The sequence below is a fragment of the Acinonyx jubatus genome, chromosome A1 (genome assembly GCF_027475565.1).
Source record: "Acinonyx jubatus isolate Ajub_Pintada_27869175 chromosome A1, VMU_Ajub_asm_v1.0, whole genome shotgun sequence".
NCBI lineage: Eukaryota > Metazoa > Chordata > Mammalia > Carnivora > Felidae > Acinonyx > Acinonyx jubatus.
In genome coordinates, this window is record NC_069380.1 from 134,599,242 (window position 1) to 134,619,362 (window position 20,121).

General features: G+C 37.0%; 1 protein-coding gene across 9 annotated transcripts in view; it reads left to right on the top strand.

Annotated features, from left to right (window-relative positions):
• Window positions 1–20,121, top strand: part of BDP1 (B double prime 1, subunit of RNA polymerase III transcription initiation factor IIIB) — a 94,768-nt gene that overhangs the window by 10,546 nt on the left and 64,101 nt on the right. For all 9 annotated transcript variants that reach the window (XM_053223713.1, XM_027040391.2, XM_053223738.1 and 6 more), the window contains exons 8-11: window positions 9,200–9,254; window positions 11,998–12,141; window positions 14,616–14,900; window positions 15,247–15,394. In XM_053223713.1, the coding sequence (XP_053079688.1) occupies window positions 9,200–9,254; window positions 11,998–12,141; window positions 14,616–14,900; window positions 15,247–15,394 (632 nt within the window). The remainder of the gene's footprint in view (window positions 1–9,199; window positions 9,255–11,997; window positions 12,142–14,615; window positions 14,901–15,246; window positions 15,395–20,121) is intronic.

Consider the following 20,121-nt stretch of genomic DNA (forward strand, 5'->3'; position numbering starts at 1 on the left):
TTAAGGGTAGCTTTTGAACAGAGTGTATTGCTTAATTTCCTAGGAAGGCATGAAGAGAGGCATGCTAAATTAGATAATTCCCATGATCTGATCTAACTGTTGCTTTCTTAGGCTACCTTAACTTTGTGGACAGGGCCACTATTAACAAGAGCAGTGATGTAAATTAGTGCTTTACTATGCCTAACAGAGTGAGTAGTAGTCTCTGTTTTATTTTTCCCTTTGTGAGAAACTTAGTTACAAGTTTCCTGGGATGGAGTGCATATGAGTGCACACTATGTAGGCTGTCATGCGTTTTCAATTAAAAAATTTTTTTTTAATATTTATTTCTGAGACAGATACAGAGCATGAGTGGGGGAGGGGCACAGAGAGAGAGAGGAAGACAGAATCCGAAGCAGGCTCCAGGCTCTGAGCTGTCAGCACAGAGCCCAACACGGGGCTCGAACTCACAAACCATGAGATCATGACCTGAGCTGCAGTCATTCGTTCAACTGACTGAACCACCCAGGTGCCCCTATGCCTTTTCAATATATTGTGAGCTCTTTTTTTATTAAAAAAATTTTTTTTTAATTTTTTATTTTATTTTTGAGAGAGAGAGACACACAGTGAGAGCAGGGGAGGGGCAAGAGAGAGATAGAGACAGAATCTGAAGCAGGCTCCAGGCTCTGAGCTGTCATCGCAGAACATGACATGGGGCTTGAACTCACAGACTCCAAGACCATGACCTGAGCCGAAGTCAGACACCCAACCGACTGAGCCACCCAGGCACTCCTATAGTGAGCTCTTTATTCAACCATGGGTTTTTTTTCTTCATTCATTAAACTATCAGGAAAGACAGATGTTTTGTTCTTGTGCTACACTAGGCATGGATCCATCACCTGGGGACCATTATATGGTGTAGTGGTTATTCTATTTCTGCAAAAGAAGAATTGTTTATATTATCTATATTCCTTTTCTAATGTTGATCTTTGATATAAGGAGAAGAAAACGTTAAAGTATGTGAAGGCTAGAAATTGTCTAGGGGAGCTCTCTGATCTGAGTAATTAATGATAAATTTGTCACTAAACTATTTCTCCCCAAAATTGTTTAGACTCCTCCCCTAAGTTTAGTGTAGTTCTAACAAATCTTTGGGCAAAATTTAGAAAAGTGAAAATTTAGACTAGTGGATTGTATTGGTTTTCAAATATCAAACCAGACTTGTGTTATTCTTTCTGATGTTGGATTTTATTATATTTTCTTGAGAATTTTTTTTTTTAAGGTCATAGAGAGTGCATGCATTTGAGCCGGGGAGGGGCAGAGAGAGATGTGATCAGGGGATCTGAGGGAGGCTCTGTGCTGACAGCAGCCAGCCTGATGGAGGATTCAAACTAATGAATTTATGAACGATGAGGTCACGATCTGAGCCAAAGCTAGATGCTCAACTTACTGAGTCACCCAGGTGCCCCTCTTGAGGATTTTTTGCATCTTTGTTCATGAGGGATAGTTTGAATATTTATTTATTATTGATTTATTTTTGAGAGAGGAGGGGGCAGTGAGAGAGAGGGAGAGAGAGAATCCCAAGCAGGCTCTGCACTGTTAGCACAGAGCTTAATGCGGGGCTGGAACTCATGACTGAAATGATCTGAGCTGAAATCAAGAGTTGGACACTTAACTGACTCAACCAGCCAGCCGCCCTATGAAGGATATTTTGCACCTTTCTTTTAATGCCTTTATCGTATTTTGGTACCAGGATTATGCTGGTTATAGAAAATGAGTTGGACAGTGTTTTTGTTTTTGTTTTTTTTCTTTTATCTGAATGAATTTAAGATTAATACTATTTTTCCTTTAGTGTTCAATAGAATTCAACAGTGAAAACCTTCAGACCTGTAATTTTCTTTGAGAAAGGATTTTAAGTTCAGTTTCTTTAATACATATAGGTATATTCAGATATTTAGTTTTTTACTTGTCAGTTTTGATGCTAAGTTGTTGAATTTATAGGCATGAAGTTTTCATACTGTTCAGTAATCATTTTAATTTTTATAGGATATTTCTCTTTGATAATTGATGTTTTCCTTCTTTTTTTTTCTTTGTCTTGCTAAGGGTATTTTGACTGCCCCAAATCTTTCTAATGAACCAACCTGTAGTTATAAGTTTTTAATTGTGGATTTTCATTTTTTTAACTCTTCAACATTTCCTTCTATTTATTCTGCCTTTAATTAGATTCTTCTTAAGATGAATATTTTGAACATTGATTTTTAGTACTTTTTTTCTAATTAGACATTTAAAGCTATACATTTTCATCTGAGTCCTGCTTCAACTGCATTTCATAAATTTTGATAGGTTGCTTTCAGTGTTTCTCAGTTAAAAATATTTTCTACATGTATTTCTATTATTTAGAAGTGTGTTTAATTTCCAAATATTTGGGACATTGGTAAATATTTTACTGTTTTGTAATTGTTTTATTAATTCCATTGTGAACATCAAATATATAAGCTGTAAGATTTCAGTCTTTCTGAAATTTAATGAGATTTAATTTAAAAACATGTTATTCATCTTGATCAGTATCCTGGTGCACTTGAAATGAGTGTATACTCTGTTGTTGGATATGTTGTCTAGTTCTAGTAGTTAACGAAGCAAAGAATTGACATCTGCCTTCATGATTATAGATTTGCTTCTTTCTGTGTTTATATTCAGTTTTTGATGTATATTGACTTTCCTGTGTCATTCACTTTTGGGCACAGTAATGGGTACATTCACTTTTAGTGTGCTGCTAAATTGATCATACAGCAATTGTCTTTCTCTGATTTATATCACTTAGTATAATGCTTTCAGTGTCCATTCATGATGTTGCAAATGGGAAAATTTCTTCTTCATGGCTGGATGATATTCCTGTACACATACACACACACATACGTACCACATTTTTTCTTTTTTTTTTGTGCTTTTCTTTTGTAATTTTTATTTTTAATTTATGTCCAAGTTAGTATATAGTGCAACATTGATTTCAGGGCTAGATTCCTTATTGCACCTTACCCATTTAGACCATCTCCTCTCCCACAATTCTTCCAGTAACTCTCTGTTTGTTCTCCGTATTTTAGAGTCTCTTCTGTTTTGTCCCCCTCCCATTTTTATATTATTTTTGTTTCCCTTCCCTTATGTTCATCTGTTTTGTATCTTAAAGTCCTCATGTGAGTGAAGTCATATGGTATTTGTCTTTCTCTGACTAATTTTGTTTAGCATAATACTCTCCAGTTCCATCCACATAGTTGTAAATGGCAAGATTACATTTGTTTTGATTGCCGAGTAATGCTCCGTTGTGTGTGTGTGTGTGTGTGTGTGTGTGTGTGTGTGTGTGTATACATACCACATCTTCTTTATCCATTTATCCGTTGTTGGACATTTGGGCTCTTTCCATACTTTGGCTATTGTTGCTAGCGCTGCTATAAACATTGGGGTGAATGTGCCCCTTCGAAATAGCATACCTGTATCCCTTAGGTAAATATCTAGTAGTGCAGTTGCTGGGTCGTAGTATAGTTCTATTTTTAATTTTTTGAGGACCCTCCATACTGTGTTCCAGAGTGGCTGTACCAATTTGCACTCCTGCCAGCAGTGCAAAAGAGATCCTCTTTGTCTGCATCCTCTCCAACATTTGTTGTTGTCTGAGTGGTTAATGTTAGCTATTTTGACAGGTGTGAGGTGGTATCTCAGTGTGGTTTTGATTTGTATTTCCCTGATGATGAGTGATGTGGAGCATTTTTGCATGTGTCGGTTAGCCATCTGGGTGTCTTCTTTGGAGAAATGTCTATTCATGTCTTTTGCCCATTTCTTCCCCTGACTATTTGTTTTTTGGGTGTTGAGTTTGATAAGTTCTTTATAGATTTTGGATACTAACCCTTTATCTGCTTTGTCGTTTGCAAATATCTTCTCCCATTCCATCAGTTGCCTTTTAGTTTTGCCGATTGTTTCCTTTGCTGTGCAGAAGCTTTTTATTTTGATGGGGTCCCAATAGTTTATTTTTGCTTTTGTTTCTCTTGCCTCTGGAGATGTGTTGAGTAAGAAGTTGCTATGGCTGAGGTCAAGAGGTTTTTGCCTGCTTTCTCCTTGAGGATTTTGGTGGCTTCCTGTCTTCCATTTAGGCCTTTCATCCATTTTGAGTTTATTTTTGTGTATGGTGTGGGAAAGTGGTCCAGGTTCATTTTTCTGCATATCGCTGTCCAGTTTTCCCAGCACCATTTGCTGAAGAGACTGTCTTTATTCCATTGGATATTCTTTACTGCTTTGTCAAAGATTACTTGGTCATACATTTGTGGGTTTATTTCTGGATTCTCTATTCTGTTCCACTACTCTGTTTTTGTGCCAGTGCCACATTTTCTTTATTCATTTCTCACTGGACACTTAGATTGTCTTGGCTGCAGTGAACAATGCTGCAGTGAACTTGGGGATACATACATCTTTTCAAGATAGTGATTTTGTTTCCTTCGGGTAAATATGCAGAAGTAGAATTGCTAGATCATGTGATAATTTTATTTTTTAATATTTTTGAGCAACATTCATACTGTATTCCATAGGAGTTGCAGTAAATTATCCAGTCTGACACTCTTTTAATTTAATTTTATTATAGGTTGTATTTCTGAGAGAGACCAATTCATGGTCATTATTCTTACGTTGACCCTGATTAAAAAAAAAAAAAAAAAGATAAAATGTCTGTTGTACATTTCCATGTAATAATTTAGTTCATTTACCTTTTTTAAATTTAAAAAAAATTTTTTTTTTTTCCAACGTTTTTATTTATTTTTGGGACAGAGAGAGACAGAGCATGAACGGGGGAGGGGCAGAGAGAGAGGGAGACACAGAATCGGAAACAGGCTCCAGGCTCTGAGCCATCAGCCCAGAGCCTGACGCGGGGCTCGAACTCCCGGACCGCGAGAGCGTGACCTGGCTGAAGTCGGACGCTTAACCGACTGCGCCACCCAGGCGCCCCTAGTTCATTTACCTTTAATGTAATAACTGATATGACTGGGTTCACGTCTATCACCTCACTATTTTCCGCTTACCCATCTGTTTTTTATTCCTCGTTTCCTGCCTTCTTTTGGGTTATTCAGATAAATCTTAGTATTCTTTCTTATTTTCTTTATTGTACCGTTTTACTCTTTACACTTCATACTCCATATGTAATAATCTCTTACAAGCATATTCCATCTACCCTTCATCCTTTGTGCAATTATATATTTCACTTTTACATACTATAATCCAATTTTACATCGAACTTACTTTAGCTTATAGTCTTTTGTCTTTATTTATTTATTTTATTTTTAAAGTTTATTATTTTTGAGACGGGTGGGAGGGGAGTGAGGGAGGGAGACACAGAATCCAAAACAGGGTCAAGGCTCTAAGCTGTCAGCCCCCATTGTCTTGTCTTTAAAGGAAATTGAGTAGAAAAGTAGAAAAAAGAAACTAGCCTTAATATTTAGCCACCATTTTCGTTGCTTTTCATTTCTTCGTGTAGGTTTGGATAGGAGATTTACTGTTGAAAACTTCTCTCAGCTTTGATTTATCTGAAAGTCTGTTTCAGCTTACTTTTTGTTTTTTTTTGCTGGATATGCAAGTGGTTTGATAGGTTTTCCTTTCAGTGTTTTAAAATTGTCATTCTCTTGTCCATTGGCCTCCAGTGTTTTTGATGATAAGTCAGTCATATTTTTTGTTTTTATTCCCCTGTATGTGATAAATTGTTTTTCTCTATTTTTGAGAGGTTTTAACTCTGGTGTTCAGCAGTAGGGTTATGATTTTCATATGGATAGTTTCTTTTCAATATTTTTTCTACTTTGTCCTTTTCCTCTGGGACTCCACTTACGTCTATTAGCCTGCATAACATTATACTTCAGGTTAAAGCTCTGTTCTTTTTTTTTCCTGATCTTTTTTCTCTAAATCACTTGGTTAGTTTCCATTACTGTGTTCACATGTTCACCCTGTCTTCTGCTGTCTTCGGTCTGCAGATACGCCCATTCAGTAAATGTTTCATTTCTCATGTTACTTATTTTTCATTTCTTTAATTTCCACGTGGTTATTTTTCTTAGTTTCCTTTCTTCTGAGATTTCCCTGTTGATTCCGTATTTTTCTTTAAATCATAGAACATATTTATAACATGTTGTAACTTTCTTGTTTGTTAATTTCAGCATTTAGATCATGTTGAGATCTGTTTCTGTTGACTATTTTCTTTGTGTATCACATTTTCTTGTCTTCTCATGTCTTATGGAGTTTTTTTGTTTTTTTTTTTTTAAGTTTATTTGGAGAGACAGAGCACATGTGTGTTAGCGGGAGGGGCAGAGAGAATGGGAGAGAGAGAATATACAGAGCCTGACATGGGGCTCGAACTCCTGAACCATGAGATCATGACCTGGGCCAGAACCAAGAACCAGATGCTTAAGTAGCTGAGCCTCCCAGGCGTCCCTTGTGGAGGTTTTTTAAAAGATTTTTTTTTTTTAATGTTTATTTTTGAGAGAGAGCATGTGCGTGAGCGAGAGTAGGGGAGGGACAGAGAAAGAGGGAGATTCGGAATTCAAAGCAGGCTCCAGGCTCCAAGCTGTCAGCATAGAGCCTGATGTGGGGCTCGAACTCACAAACCACGAGATCATGACCCAAGCTGAAGTCGGATGCTTAACTGAACTACCTAGGTGCCCCATGGATTTTTAAAAAAAAATTTTTTTTTTTAACATTTATTTATTTTTGAGACAGAGAGAGAGACAGAGCATGAGCGGGGGAGGGGCAGAGAGAGGGAGACACAGAATCGGAAGCAGGCTCCAGGCCCAGAGCCCGACGCGGGGCTCGAACTCACGGACCGCGAGATCGTGACCTGAGCTGAAGTCGGACGCTTAACCGACTGAGCCACCCAGGTGCCCCTCCATGGATTTTTTTTAAACTGAGTACTGGACATTGTGGATGATATGTTTGATAGTGTCTAGATTATGTTTGTTGGTTTCTTTCCTTTAAAGAGTATTAAGTTCTAAAAGGCAGTTAATATTCTCTCAACTCTCCTTGTTATTGTCAAGACTTGATTTTAGGCTTTATTAAGGCAAATCTAGGCTAATCCTTTTTCTAGGTTTTTTATCTGAACCATAGAAAATCCTTTGAATTAATTTTCTAAGTTCTCTGAGGACCATCATATTAGTACTATTCGAGATGCACAGAAGAGATGGTATAATTCATTACATATCGTGAATGCTTTAGGGCATTAGAATTTAATTCTCATGCTAAAGCCCTGAGTGAGAAAGCCTGCTTTAAGACTGTGGTCCTTATCTTGAAGTGGTGGCTTTTCTGGTGTCTAAAGTAAATGTTTGGGTATTAACTAAGTCTTTCCTTTTGTGAGGGCTAGAATTCTGTCAGCTTGCTATGTTATGTAACTTCTAGTATCTTTCTTTTCTCATTCCTGGAGTAGTTGTTTTCTACTAGGCCTTAGGCTGTTGGTATGTGGAACCCAGATATAGACCAAGTACCCATGGAATACTTCCACTAGGCTTGTGAGACTCCTTTTTATATAGCTGTCTTCTCTCTACAACCCCTAAATATTCTCTAGCTCTTGAGAGCTCTGCTCTCTTTGGCCTTTATCTCCTCTTCATTGTTTAGGGAATTTAGCCCAGAGAGCCATGGTGAACATGGGTACATCTTAGATGTTTCCATTCTCTCCAGAAATGTGAAGTTGTAGTTTTACTCTTGCTGTTGTCCATTGTTTGCAAACAGTTGATTCATTTATTTGGTTCAGTAGTAAAGTTATTTTTGGTGTGGTTGGATGTGTTGAGTAAGCCTGTAACCAGTTACTTCATCAGAGTCAGTGGTGGAAATTATGGGATTTATTTTACAGTCATGGAATTTAGTTTTCAGTAGTTCCTGCCTATAAATTCAAGGAATAATATCAATACATTCTTTACAAATGTTTTAAATTGTTCTCAGTTATGTTCCTCATTAAGTAAAATATGGTATAGTATTGTTTTAGAATTGAATAATGCCTAAAGCTTATTGGCGTTTCTCTTAGGATGTTCATTTTAGTGGTTATATAGCCTCTCATTTTTGATTTTTGTATTTTCAATAAAAGCTTTTAGACTGATCTATAAAAGGGAGAGATTGGTGATTATGCCCTCTCCCAGGATGTAATTGCATGATGAGATAATCTTACAAACAAGCTTATACCTTCACACTTCCTAATGACCTTAGTTAGGATGGATTGAACCTTAAACTTGAACCATCTCCATCTTAATGGAGGTAATCTGGAGTGCTACAGGGAATGATGATCTCTGGTGCTCAGAAAAGCATGAAGAAATGTGCCTTAATATAAAGAAGTCTCTCTCTTTTTTTTTAAACATTTGTTTAATTTTGAGAGAGCGTGCACACACATGTAAGCGAGGGAGGGGCAGAGAGAGAAAAGGACAGAGGACCAAATGGGTCCTGTGCTGATGGCAGAGAGCCCAATGAAGTCCCTAACCCTGAGATCATGACCTGAGCCAATGTTGGATGCTCAACCGACTAAGCCACCCAGGGGCCCCAATATAAAGAAGATTCTAAAGATAAACTTGGCCTGACTCAAAAATTTGTTTTCTCACAGTCTCTCTTCTGTGCCATAAAAAACATGAGAATAGTAATATAAGATGTTTAACTTGATATGAATATATTAGTTTTTAAAGAGTTAATATTAGTTAGCTTAATTGACTACAGTTTGATTTGTTACCAGGCTAGTTAACTTAAATTTTTTCTATCCTCTGTAACTCTAGCTTCCATTGCTGATTTATGCTGTTGATTATAAGGAGGTTCAGGGAGCTCAGTGTAGATCATCATCTCTTTTTAAAAAGCTGAAGGTTTAAGTAGCTTGCCTGTTGGCAAAGATGTTATGTACGAGAGAATCATTTGTTATAAGAATTGTATTTATTTTTGTTTTAGAGAGAGAGAGAGTGTACAAGCAGGGGGGAGGGGCAGAGGAAGAGAGAGAGAGAGAGAGACAGACAGACAGACAGACAGAATCCTAAGCAGGCTCCATGCTTAGTGTAAAGCCTGCCTCAGGACTTGAGCCCATGACCCTGGGATCATGACCAGAGCCGAAATCAAGAGGCAGACACTCAACCAACTGAGCCACCCAGGCACCCCAGAAGTTTTATTGTAATGCTTATTTTTTAACTGTAATCTTCACTTTTTTAATAGGATAAAATTACTATAGGTTTTTGTTTTCTTTTGTTAACAGAATAAATTTAAACGTGAAGAGAAAACAAATGGATGGAGAATAGACAAAGCCTTCCGTAAGTATTAAGACCTCTTTTATGACATATCACTTGGAGATCTTTAAAAAGGACCAGTTTGGTTCCGGTGTGTTTTAGGTTTGTGTTTTCTCTTTATTGTCATAAGAAGAATGAGACTGGACATTTTTCTCTTGAGCAATGCAGGTCTGGCAGCTGATAACACATCTATAGACAAGGAATTAGTAAAACATTAAGCAAGTAAGCAGAGTTCTGGGTTCCAGAAGTTATAGAGGGACTGAAGACACCTTTTCTAAGTGTTTTTTTTGTTCTGAGTCAACTCTATTCAAGAAGGAATTGTTTCTGGAAGAACTAACAGTATAGATGATTCCTTCCAGTGGCCAGTCATTCATTCAGTTAATAATAGTAAACTTCTGAGAGCTGTTTAATGTTCTAGGCATTGAGGATATAATGGTGAGCAGAGCAAATGAGAAGTCTGCTTTTAGAGCCTTAAGTCTAATTAGATGTGGAAAAGGATAAAGTCAGTAGTCATGGTTAATTGCAGATAGTGATTAGTTTCTAAGAAGAAAAAAGGGAGTGAAGAGTGGATATGTAGAATTGGTAGTCAGGGAAGTTTTGTCTGAAAAGGTGGAGTTTGAATATATACCTGAAGGGATGATACCTATTTTTCAGCTTTTAAGTAATTGCTTTACTGCAGTTAACATTTTTTCTTTTTGAGTCCAGAGAAGAATATCAAGGGATCTGTACAAAAAAAGCAAAATTAAATGTATTGTTTAAAATAGTACCTGTAGAGGCACCTAGCTAGCTCAAACAGAAGAGCATGCAATTTTTGATATTGGGATCAAGCCCCACGTTGAGTGTAGAGATTACTAAAAAAAAAAAAAAAATAAACTTAAACAAGAGTTTAAAAAAATAAAAATAAACCTATATTCCTTGTCTGGAAGATAATTATCAATGTTTCATGCTAAATGTATTCACTGTCCTTTTGCTGTAGTGCTAATCTGTGGAAAAAACCTGAAAAGGGGATTGATGTCATATAGCACGTGTGTTTACCTTACGAGGAGACCCTGAGATGAGTGGAGTCTACTCACAACGTTGTATTGGGTCTTTAGGGATAGCACTTCCAAGAATAGCTCCTGGAAGATCTGGAGTATTTTAGTCTTAAACTTCTATTTTGGAGAGGTGGTCATGAAACTGTTCATTATGTTCAGTGCATTATAATCAGAAGAGAATTCATAAATCCATAAAGTCTTCATGGGGTATGGAACCATTGTTAAGACCATTTTAATAGATTATTTTATTTTACTGAAAAAATTTTTAATGTTTATTCTTGAGAGAGGGAGAGAGGTGCAGAGTGCAAGTCGGGAGGAGCAGACAGAGAGAGGGAGACACAGAATCCCAAGCAGGCTCCACACTGTCAGGACAGAGCCTGACACGGGGCTCGAACCCACAAACTGAGAGATCCTGATCTGAGCCGAAGTCAGATGCTTAACCGACTCACCATCTAGGCGCCCCTGTAATACACAATTTTATTATTGGCTGATTTGGGTGCTTTGTAGTGGAAAATTAGAAAAAATTAAACTGCAATTTTTTTTTTAGAACTTATATTTTCAATTTCTCTGAGAAGTTTTTTTAAGTTCATTCTTTTATTTTGAAAGAGAGCGTGTTCAGGGGAGAGGTGAAGAGAGGTGGCAGGGGAGGATGGTGGAGTAGAGAATCTCAGCAGGCTCTGCACTGTTAGCGTGGAGCCCATTGTGGGGCTCGAACTTACAAACCTTGAGGTCATGACCTGAGCTGAAATCAAGAGTTGGGCACTTAACCAACTGAGCCACTTAGGCGCCCCATTTTAGTTTTTTTAAATTTTATTTAATTTAATTTATTATTATTATTATTTTAATGTTTATTTTTGATAGAGACAGAGCACAAGTGGGGGAGGGGCAGAGAAAGGGAAACACAGAATCCAAAGCAGGCTCCAGGCTCCGAGCTGTCGGCACAGAGCCCGATGTGGGGTTCAAACCCACAAACTGCGAGATCATGACCTGAGCCGAAGTTGGACGCTTAACCGACTGAGCCACCCAGGTGCCCCCATGGCTCTTTCTAATGTAATGACATTGATGGGTATTTAGTGAGAATGGTCCTGATCAATATTCACTTGCTTCCCTTTTTGCTGATACTTGGAAGATTAAATAGTGAAAGGGTTGTGATGAAGAGAGGACGTGAGGTAGAGAGGCTTTGAGGAGTTAGTCATCTGGTCTTTTCTCAAAGTTGATTTGTAATGTACATACAGTGCAATTTATAGTTTGAGTTTTGACATAGGGTATACTTGTGCAACCACCACCCAAAACAAGGTATGGAATATTTTCATCGAACAGAAAGGCCCCTCTGTCCCTTTGTAGTCAGTCTCCACAGCTATCCTGATGCAGGGCAACTGCTATTTTCATTTGAATCACCATAGATTAGTTTTGCTTGTTCTAGAACTTCTTATTCATGGAATCATACAGCATGTGCTCTCTTATGTCTGGCTTCTTTCAGTCAACATTTTGAGATTTACCTATAATATTGCTTGTATCAGTACATAGTTGTTTTTTTGTTTTTTAAACTGATGTAACTTGTTCCTATTTATTGCTCAGTTTTCTTTTGTGAGTCTCTACTACAGTGACTAGAGTTGGTTATCCATTCTCCTAATAAGCCCATTTGCTTTTGATGTATGGTACTTAACTTGAAAATTCTTTTTCTTTTTTTAAAATATAAACTTGTGGGTTCTTTTTCTCTTTTTTTTAAACAGAGGAAAAGCGCCCTTTTGACTTCGATTTTTTTGCTCATTTGCTTCAGAAAGTTCTTGCTGAAGAAGAGAAAAGAAAACAAAAATCTGTTAAAAATCAGAGTTCAAAGGAGAAGAAATCTTCTAAACCACGGAAAAACGTAAAAGGTATTTAAAAGAAAGCGTGTTCTATTATTTAATAGTGATACACTTGGAATATTGTCCCTCGAGTCTTTGAGCATTCCTCTGTAGTTCAGGTAGTTGAGATCATCAGGGCATCCGTTTGGGGAGACTTGATTTTTCTTCAGTCTTCCAGTTATCTGGCCTAAAATAGCACTTCCTTTTAAATTTAATAATTTGCATGGCTGGGCTATTTGACATCTTTCTTACTTCTAGAGTGTTGTTGTAGCTAATAAAAGAGCACTGGAATTTGGGGGTGTCATGTTTGGTTACTTATTATCATTTTCCTTTGTAAAACAAACCTGACACGAAGTTCTAATGTTTAAAAAATGGAACTCTGATACTTTTGCTTGTGACTGAATTGCATTGTTTGAGCACAGTTTATTTCTCAGGGTTAGTGTTGATTGGTGCTAGGTAGAAACTTGTGTATATGTAGGCATTTCTATTTTTAGGCAAATGTTTTCTTGATTATTTGAATTCTGATCTAGGAGGATAATGTTTAGTTACATCAAGTACTTTAAAGAATCATGGAACTATGGGGAAGTTTATATGTTAGGTTGTTCACATCCCAGACCCTATCCACATGTTTTAGTCACTTGGAAACAGCCCTGGAGATCTTGTTAACTCTCCCTATGGTCTCACAGTTTAAGTATTGACAGATGTAGGACTCAAACCTAGGGCTGTGAGAGCCTGCTTTGGGGGTCTGCAAGACTAATGTGAGGTTGGATTATTTGCTAAGAGACTCAAAAGATGCAGTGTATGGTTTTACACCAGCTGAGATTTCTTACAGTGAAAGGCTATGGAACAGAATTAGCAAAGGGAGAAGATACATGGCTCAAAGTCTAGGAAAATCCAGGTACAAGCTTACAAGAGTCCTCTCTCCTAGAGTCCCACAGGAAGTGCTTCATTTCTGTAGCAACAAGTTATGATGAGATAGATAAAAAGTTGTCTGCCAGCTTTCTTGTTAGAAACTGAGGGTCCAAGGTTTTTTATTGGAGGCTAGCAATGTAGACAGCCTCTGCCTGGCACATATCAGAATTTGGAACTCCCAAAATGAAAGCAGTTGTTCAGCATAAACCATAGTGTTGGTACAGACGTTTTAGGCACACCGGGCCACTTTTGTCAGGCTGGTGTGAATTCTCCCCAAACCTATGTTTCCAGACACAGCCTAAGGGTCAACATTTTAATCAGGCCTTTCAAGGGATGGCTGCTGCAGCCTGCCTGCTGCATTAATTGTCTTCTGCACAGAGCAGTCCAGCATTTCTTTTTTTAGAACATGATGTCTCTATCTTTTTAAAAATAGTGTTGGTAACTATAAAATTATTACATATTTTAGTGTGTGTGTGTGTGTGTTTTTTTTTTAACCTTTTATGGCCCTGGGAAATTAAAATAGATATATTAACATGATTATTATGTTATAGGTCATATCATAAATAACACGTTGTGTTTTATTTAATTTGAGAACTTTTTATAGTTTTTTTATAACAAGTCTCAGAATTTAAAAATTGCTGATTATTATTCTGATAGGAAATCCAGTGTTCTCAGTTGTAAATTCTTGTTTTGACTTTTTTTTTTTTAACAAATTAAATGATGTTAATTTTATTATTTTTTAAGATTAGGGTTTTTTTTTTGTTTTTAAGACTAGATATTTTTAGAGATGTCTTGATCAACAGTTGTTGTAAAGTTTGCTTTTGGTTGATGTCTCCATGGTGATTTCTCATTTCTTTTTTTAAATTTTACATATTTTTATCTTTTGATGCAGTTGACTATTAATATGTCTTCATTAAAAGAGTATTTTAAAAATTGTTTAAAATTGTTTAAAATATTGTCTAAAAATATTTTTTGTTTGTTTGTTTTTTTTTTTGAGAGAGAGAGAGAATCTTAAGCAGGGTCCCTGTTCAGTGGTGAGGCCGAAGCAGGGCTTGATCCCACAACCCGGGATCATGACCTGAGCTGAAATCAAGAGTTGTATACTTACCCACCCAAGCTACCCAGATGCCCCTAAAAATATTTGTTAGAAAGGGTTGTTCATTGAAAAACAAATAATACAGAAAATGGCGAATTCTCTTTCCTACCCTGCCTTCAAATCAAATTGTCCAGATTTTCTAGGGATAACTGTTAGTAAACACTTCTATTGAAGTATACGTGTGTCTTAGAGGATATGTAATTGTTTTCGCTTAATAAAAATGAGATCATAATCTATATGTTCTCTGCAACTTGAGTTTTTTGTGCAAAAATACCTTTTGAAATCTTTCACATTACTACTTACAAGCCTACCTCATTATTATTTGTTATGTGGATTTTTATACCATAAACGTGTTACAGCTTCTTTAGTCCCAATTGGGTATTTTAGGTTGTCTTCAAAGTTTTGCCCAGATATCCCTGAGTATATATCTTCTTCATCTTTAAGATTTTTCTGTAGGTTGTTTATATGTTTATAACAGTATCTTTTATTTTCAAAGCAAAAAAAATTGCCAGTGAAGGAGGAAATGATGATCCAGATGAGTCTCTGAGCAGCAAAATTTCAGATACAGAACAGTCTCAAAAGGATGCTCAAACGGGTGAAGAAGAACAACAGTCTCAGACTTTATCACAACAGGATTCAGAACAGATTGCATTAGAAACAGACCTAAATCAAAAGAAAAGAAGAAGAAAGAATCAGGATGAAACTGGTAAACAGGAAGTAAAGAATCTTTCAGGAAATGCCACTGTTCAGTTAGATCATTCTAAAGGAGAAAAATACATAAGTAAGTTTCTTACATGTATTGATAGTCCCTGTATAACTTGCGAAGACATGTACTGTCAGGATGTATGTAATTTAAATACTTCTGAGTAGCAGCGATTAATAACGCTTAAATTCTACAAACTGCCCAGGCAATTTGGGCTGATCTATAAAACACAGTTAAAATTTATACAGTTGTGAGTTGACTAAATTTTCATAAATGTTCTATAATTAAGATCTCTGCCTTGGATATTGGAAATTGTGGAATGGATTAATGATTTGTAGGAATAGACTGTTTTATGTAAATTCCTGTGTGCTTTAAAAAGTGGATGTTTTCGTTTTTTAGAATAACATGCATTTTGTATTCGTAGATAACAGTCAGTCTTTAAGGCCTGAGATGAATGAAGATGAAGGCAATAAGGAACAGAAGCTTTCTTGCATAGAAAATATAGATGACATTGTGGATTTATCCTCCAGTGAAAAAATTGAGAAAAGAACTGATCCTATCCTTTTATCGAGGTATTCTCTATACCTTTACTGACTTTGTCTACATCTTCTGTTAGTTACTGAATGGGGAGTGTGACATCTCCAGCTATAATTATGAATTTGCCTATTGTTCTTCTGAGTTCTATTTGTTTTCATGACTTTTGAAGCTCTCTTATTAGGTGCGTGCATATCTAGGATTGTTGTATCTTCTTGGTGAAATTACCCTTTAACATTTGTGGATATCACATTCTGATACTGCTCTTTGTTCTGAAGCTTAACTTTGCTACAGCTGTCTTTCGGTTAGTGTTTGCATGGGCTTATCATTTTTTATAAAGATTTTCTCTTTATTTTTGGTTTTTAGCAGTTTGAATATGTATATCCTGCTGAGTTTGTGTTTTTAAAATGTGGTAAAAAGCATGTGAGATGTGCTGTCCTAACAAGTTGATAATTTCTTTTTAGTGTCATTCATTTTTGAGAGAGAAAGACAGAGTGTGAGTGGGGGAGGGGCAGAGATGGAGACAGGGAATCCGAAGCAGGCATTAATCAGGCTCTGAGCTGTCAGCACAGAACCTGACACGGGGCTGGAACCCACAAACTGTGAGATCATGACCTGAGCCAAAGTCAGACGCTTAAGTGACTGAGCCACCCAGGTGCCCTGGTCCTAACAAGTTTTTAAATTGCATAGTAGAGTATTATAAACTATTAGCAACGTGTTGTACATTAGATTTCTAGACCTTTTCATCTTGTATGACAGATACATTCTATAAATTGAGTAACAACTCTGCTTCCATTTTAACCCCAGTCCCTGGCTGCCATCCTTCTACTTTCTGTTTCTGTGAGTTTGGTTTGTTTAGATACATCATATAAGTGGAATCATACAGTATTTGTCTTTCTGTGACTGGCATATTTCACCTTGCATAATGTTTCGGAGTTTCACCTCTGTTGCAGCATGTGACACTATTTCCTTCTTTCTTTGTGGCGATATAATATTCTGTTGTATGTATATATCACATTTTCCTGTTTCACTTCTCTCTCCATGACCATTTAGATTGTCTCCATGTATTGGCTATTTTATTATTTTCTTAATAAGTTATATTGCTTTTGTTTATGTTTTTTTGAGAGAGAGAAAGCATGCACATGTACAGGGGAGGGCCAGAGGGAGGAGAGAATCTTAAGCAGGCTCCACCCTCAGTGTGTAGCCTAATAACACAGGGCTCAGTCTCATGACCATGAGATCATGACCTGAGTGGAAATCAGGAGTTGGACACTTAACCCACTGAGCCACCCAAGAGCCCCTCTGTGCTATTTGATTTGATTTGATTTTTTATTAAAAAAAATTTTTTTTAATGTTTATTCTTTTTGAGAGACAGAGACAGAGCATGAGTGGGGAGGGGGCAGAGAGAGGGAGACACAGAATCCGAAACAGGCTCCAGGCTCTGAGCTGTCAGCATAGAGCTCGACGTGGGGCTCGAACTCACAAACTGCGAGATGCTGACCTGAGCCGAAGTCAGACATTCAACCAACTGAACCACCCAGGCGCGCCCCTCTTTGCTATTTTAAATAGTGCTATGATAAATTTGGGAATGCAGATATCTCTTTGAACTCCTGTTTTAATTTCTTCTAGATGTATACCCAGAAGAGGGATTGCTGAGTCATAGGATAGTTCTATTTAAAAATTTTTTTTAAGATTTTACTTTCTTTAAAATACTGTCTACCCCCAGCGTGGGGCTCAAACTCACAACCAGGAGATCAAGAATTGTATGCTCTACTGACTGAGCTAGCCAGGTGGCCCTGTGTTTTTAATTTTTTTGAGGAGCGTTAACACTGTTGTTCATAGTGGCTGTGCTATTTTACATTCCCGAGCCAGCAGTACACAAACATACCAGTTTTCTGTAAACTGGTTTTCATTACCAACACTTGTTATTTTGTGTTTTCTTTATTTGAGTTTGATAATGGTTATTCAGACATTTGAGGTGATACCTGATTGTGGGTTTGATTTGCATTTCCATGATTAGTGATGTTGAAGATATTTACATATACCTGTTGGCCTTTTGTATGGCTTTGAAAAAATTCTGTTCAGTCCTTTTTCATATTTTTTAATTAGGTTATTTTCTTTGAATTATAGGGATTTAATGTTTTTTTTAACATTGTTTATTTTGAGAGAGAGAGTGTGTGTTCTTGTGCGCGCATAAGCTGGAGAGGAGCAGAGAGAGAAAGAGGGAGAATCCCAAGCAGTCTCCACGCTGTCAGTGTGGAGCCTGACGTGGGGCTATATCTCATGATGGTGAGATCAAGACCCAAGTGGAAATCAAGAGTCAAATGCTCAACTGACTGAGCCACCCACTCACTCCTAGGCATTCCTTTTATATTTTGGGTATTAAATTAACAGATAAATGGTTTGCAAATATTTTCTCCCATTCCACAGGTTGTCTTTTGACTTAGTTGATGATTTCCTTTGTTGTGCTGAAGGTTTTTAGTTTCATGTTGTTCCACTTGTCTGTCTGTGGTAGTTTGTTCATACAATTCGGAAGGTTAATACTTTCTTTGAAGCTGAGTCATGGCTCTTGGGTCCTTAATTTTCTAGGTGACAGACATCTAAATTATGGTTTCTGAGACACAACTTAATTTCATAAACTACACACAAAAAATACTGATGCCTTTTAGAGGACAAACAACCCTGTAATGACTGTTAAGATCCTAACTGGTTTTGTAAAACAGTGAGCTGATTCTAAAATTATTATATACACAAGATTGAACGCTCATGAGTGGTAAAGACAATTTGAAAAACAACAGTTCTGGAGAGGAAATATATTAATACTTTAAAGCTAGAATAATTATCCTGATGATGAATGATGTTGAGCATCTTTTCATGTGTCTGTTGGCCACCTGGATGTCTTCTTTGGAAAAGTATCTATTCATGTCTTCCATACATTTCTTCACTGGGTTGTTTTTCGGATAAGTTTGTTAAGTTCTTTATACATTTTGGATACTAACCCTTTATCTGATAGGTCATTTGTACATATCTTCTCCCATTCTGTTGGTTGCCTTTTGGTTTTGTTGATTGTTTCCTTTGCAGTGCAGAAACTTTTTATCTTGATGAGGTCCCAATAGTTCATTTTTGCTTTATTTCCCTTGCCTTTGGAGACATGTCGAGCAAGAAATGGCTGCATCTGAGGTCAAAGATTTTGTTGCCCGTTTTCTCCTGTAGGGTTTTGATGGTTTCCTGTCTCACATTTAGGTCTTTTATCCATTTTGAGTTTATTTTTTGTATGGTTTAAGAAAGTGGTCTAGTTTCATTCTTCTGCATGTTTCTGTCCAGTTCTCCCAGCACCATTTGCTAAAGAGGGTGTCGTTTTACATTTGGATACTTTTTCCTGATTGATGAAAAGACTGTCGACATCACTCATCATTAGGGAAATATAAATCAAAACCACATTGAGATACCACCTCACACCAGTCAGAGTGGCTAAAATTAACAACTCAGGAAACACTAGATGTTGGCGAGGATGTGGAGAAACGGGAACCCTCTCGCACTGTTGGTGAGAATGCAAACTGATGCAGCCTTTCTGGAAAACAGTGTGGAGGTTGCTCAAAAAATTAAAAATAGAACTACCCTATAACCCAGCAATAGTACTACTACGAATTTATCCAAAGGATATAGGAGTGCTGATCCATAGGGACACCCGTATACCCTAATGTTTATCGGAGCACGCTCAACAATAGCCAAATTATGCAAAGAGGCCAAATGTCCATCACCTAATGAATGGATAAAGAAGATGTAGTTTATATACACAATGGAATACTACTTGGCAATGAAAAAGAACGAAATCCTGCCATTTGCAGCATTATGGCTGGAACTGGAGGGTATTATGCTAAGTGAAATAAGTCAGTCAGAGAAAAGACAGATACCATGTTTTCCCTCACGTGTGGAACTTGAGAAACTTAACAGAAGACCATGGGGGAAGGGAAGGGGAAAAAATAGTTACAAACAGAGGGGGAGGGAGGCAAACCATTAGAGACTCTTAAATACACAGAACAAACTGAGGGTGGGTGGGGGAGAGGTGAGGGAGAGAGGCAAATGGGTGATGGGCATTGAGGAGGGCACTTGTTGGGATGAGCACTGGGTGTTATATGTAATTGATGAATCACGGGAATCTATCCCCAAAACCAAGAGCACATTGTATACACTGTATGTTAGCCAACTTGACAATAAATTATATTAAAAAAATAATAAAGCTATAATAATTAAAACAGTGTGTTACTGGCACAGGAACAAATGTACTCAGCAGAACTGAATGTAGTAGAGCTTGGAAAAAAAGATTTAGTAATCTGGTACATGGAAGAGGTAACATTAGAAATAAGTGGGTGGAAAAAAGAAATTAGTGGGTGAAGAGTGAATGAATTATATTCATTAGATGGTGCTTGGGTGTAAAAAAGGTAATATCCTTATTTCACCTTTGCTAACTTTCTGATAGATTAAAGGCTACATATATAAAACAAATCTTTAAAACTTTTAGAAGAAGGTGTCGGAAAATATCTTTGTGATATCAAGGATTTCTTAACATATAAAAAGCAAAACTTTAAAAGATAAAATTGATAAATTTGACTGCAGTAAACTTAACTTTTTTTGACAAAGCTTTCATAAAGTGAAAGGCAAGCTGCTGTTGGGGAGGTTTTATGTATGTCTAACCAGAAAGGAATATATAAAGAGGTTTTGCTGATCAGTCGGGAAAAGACAAACACCCAGTAGAAAAAATGAG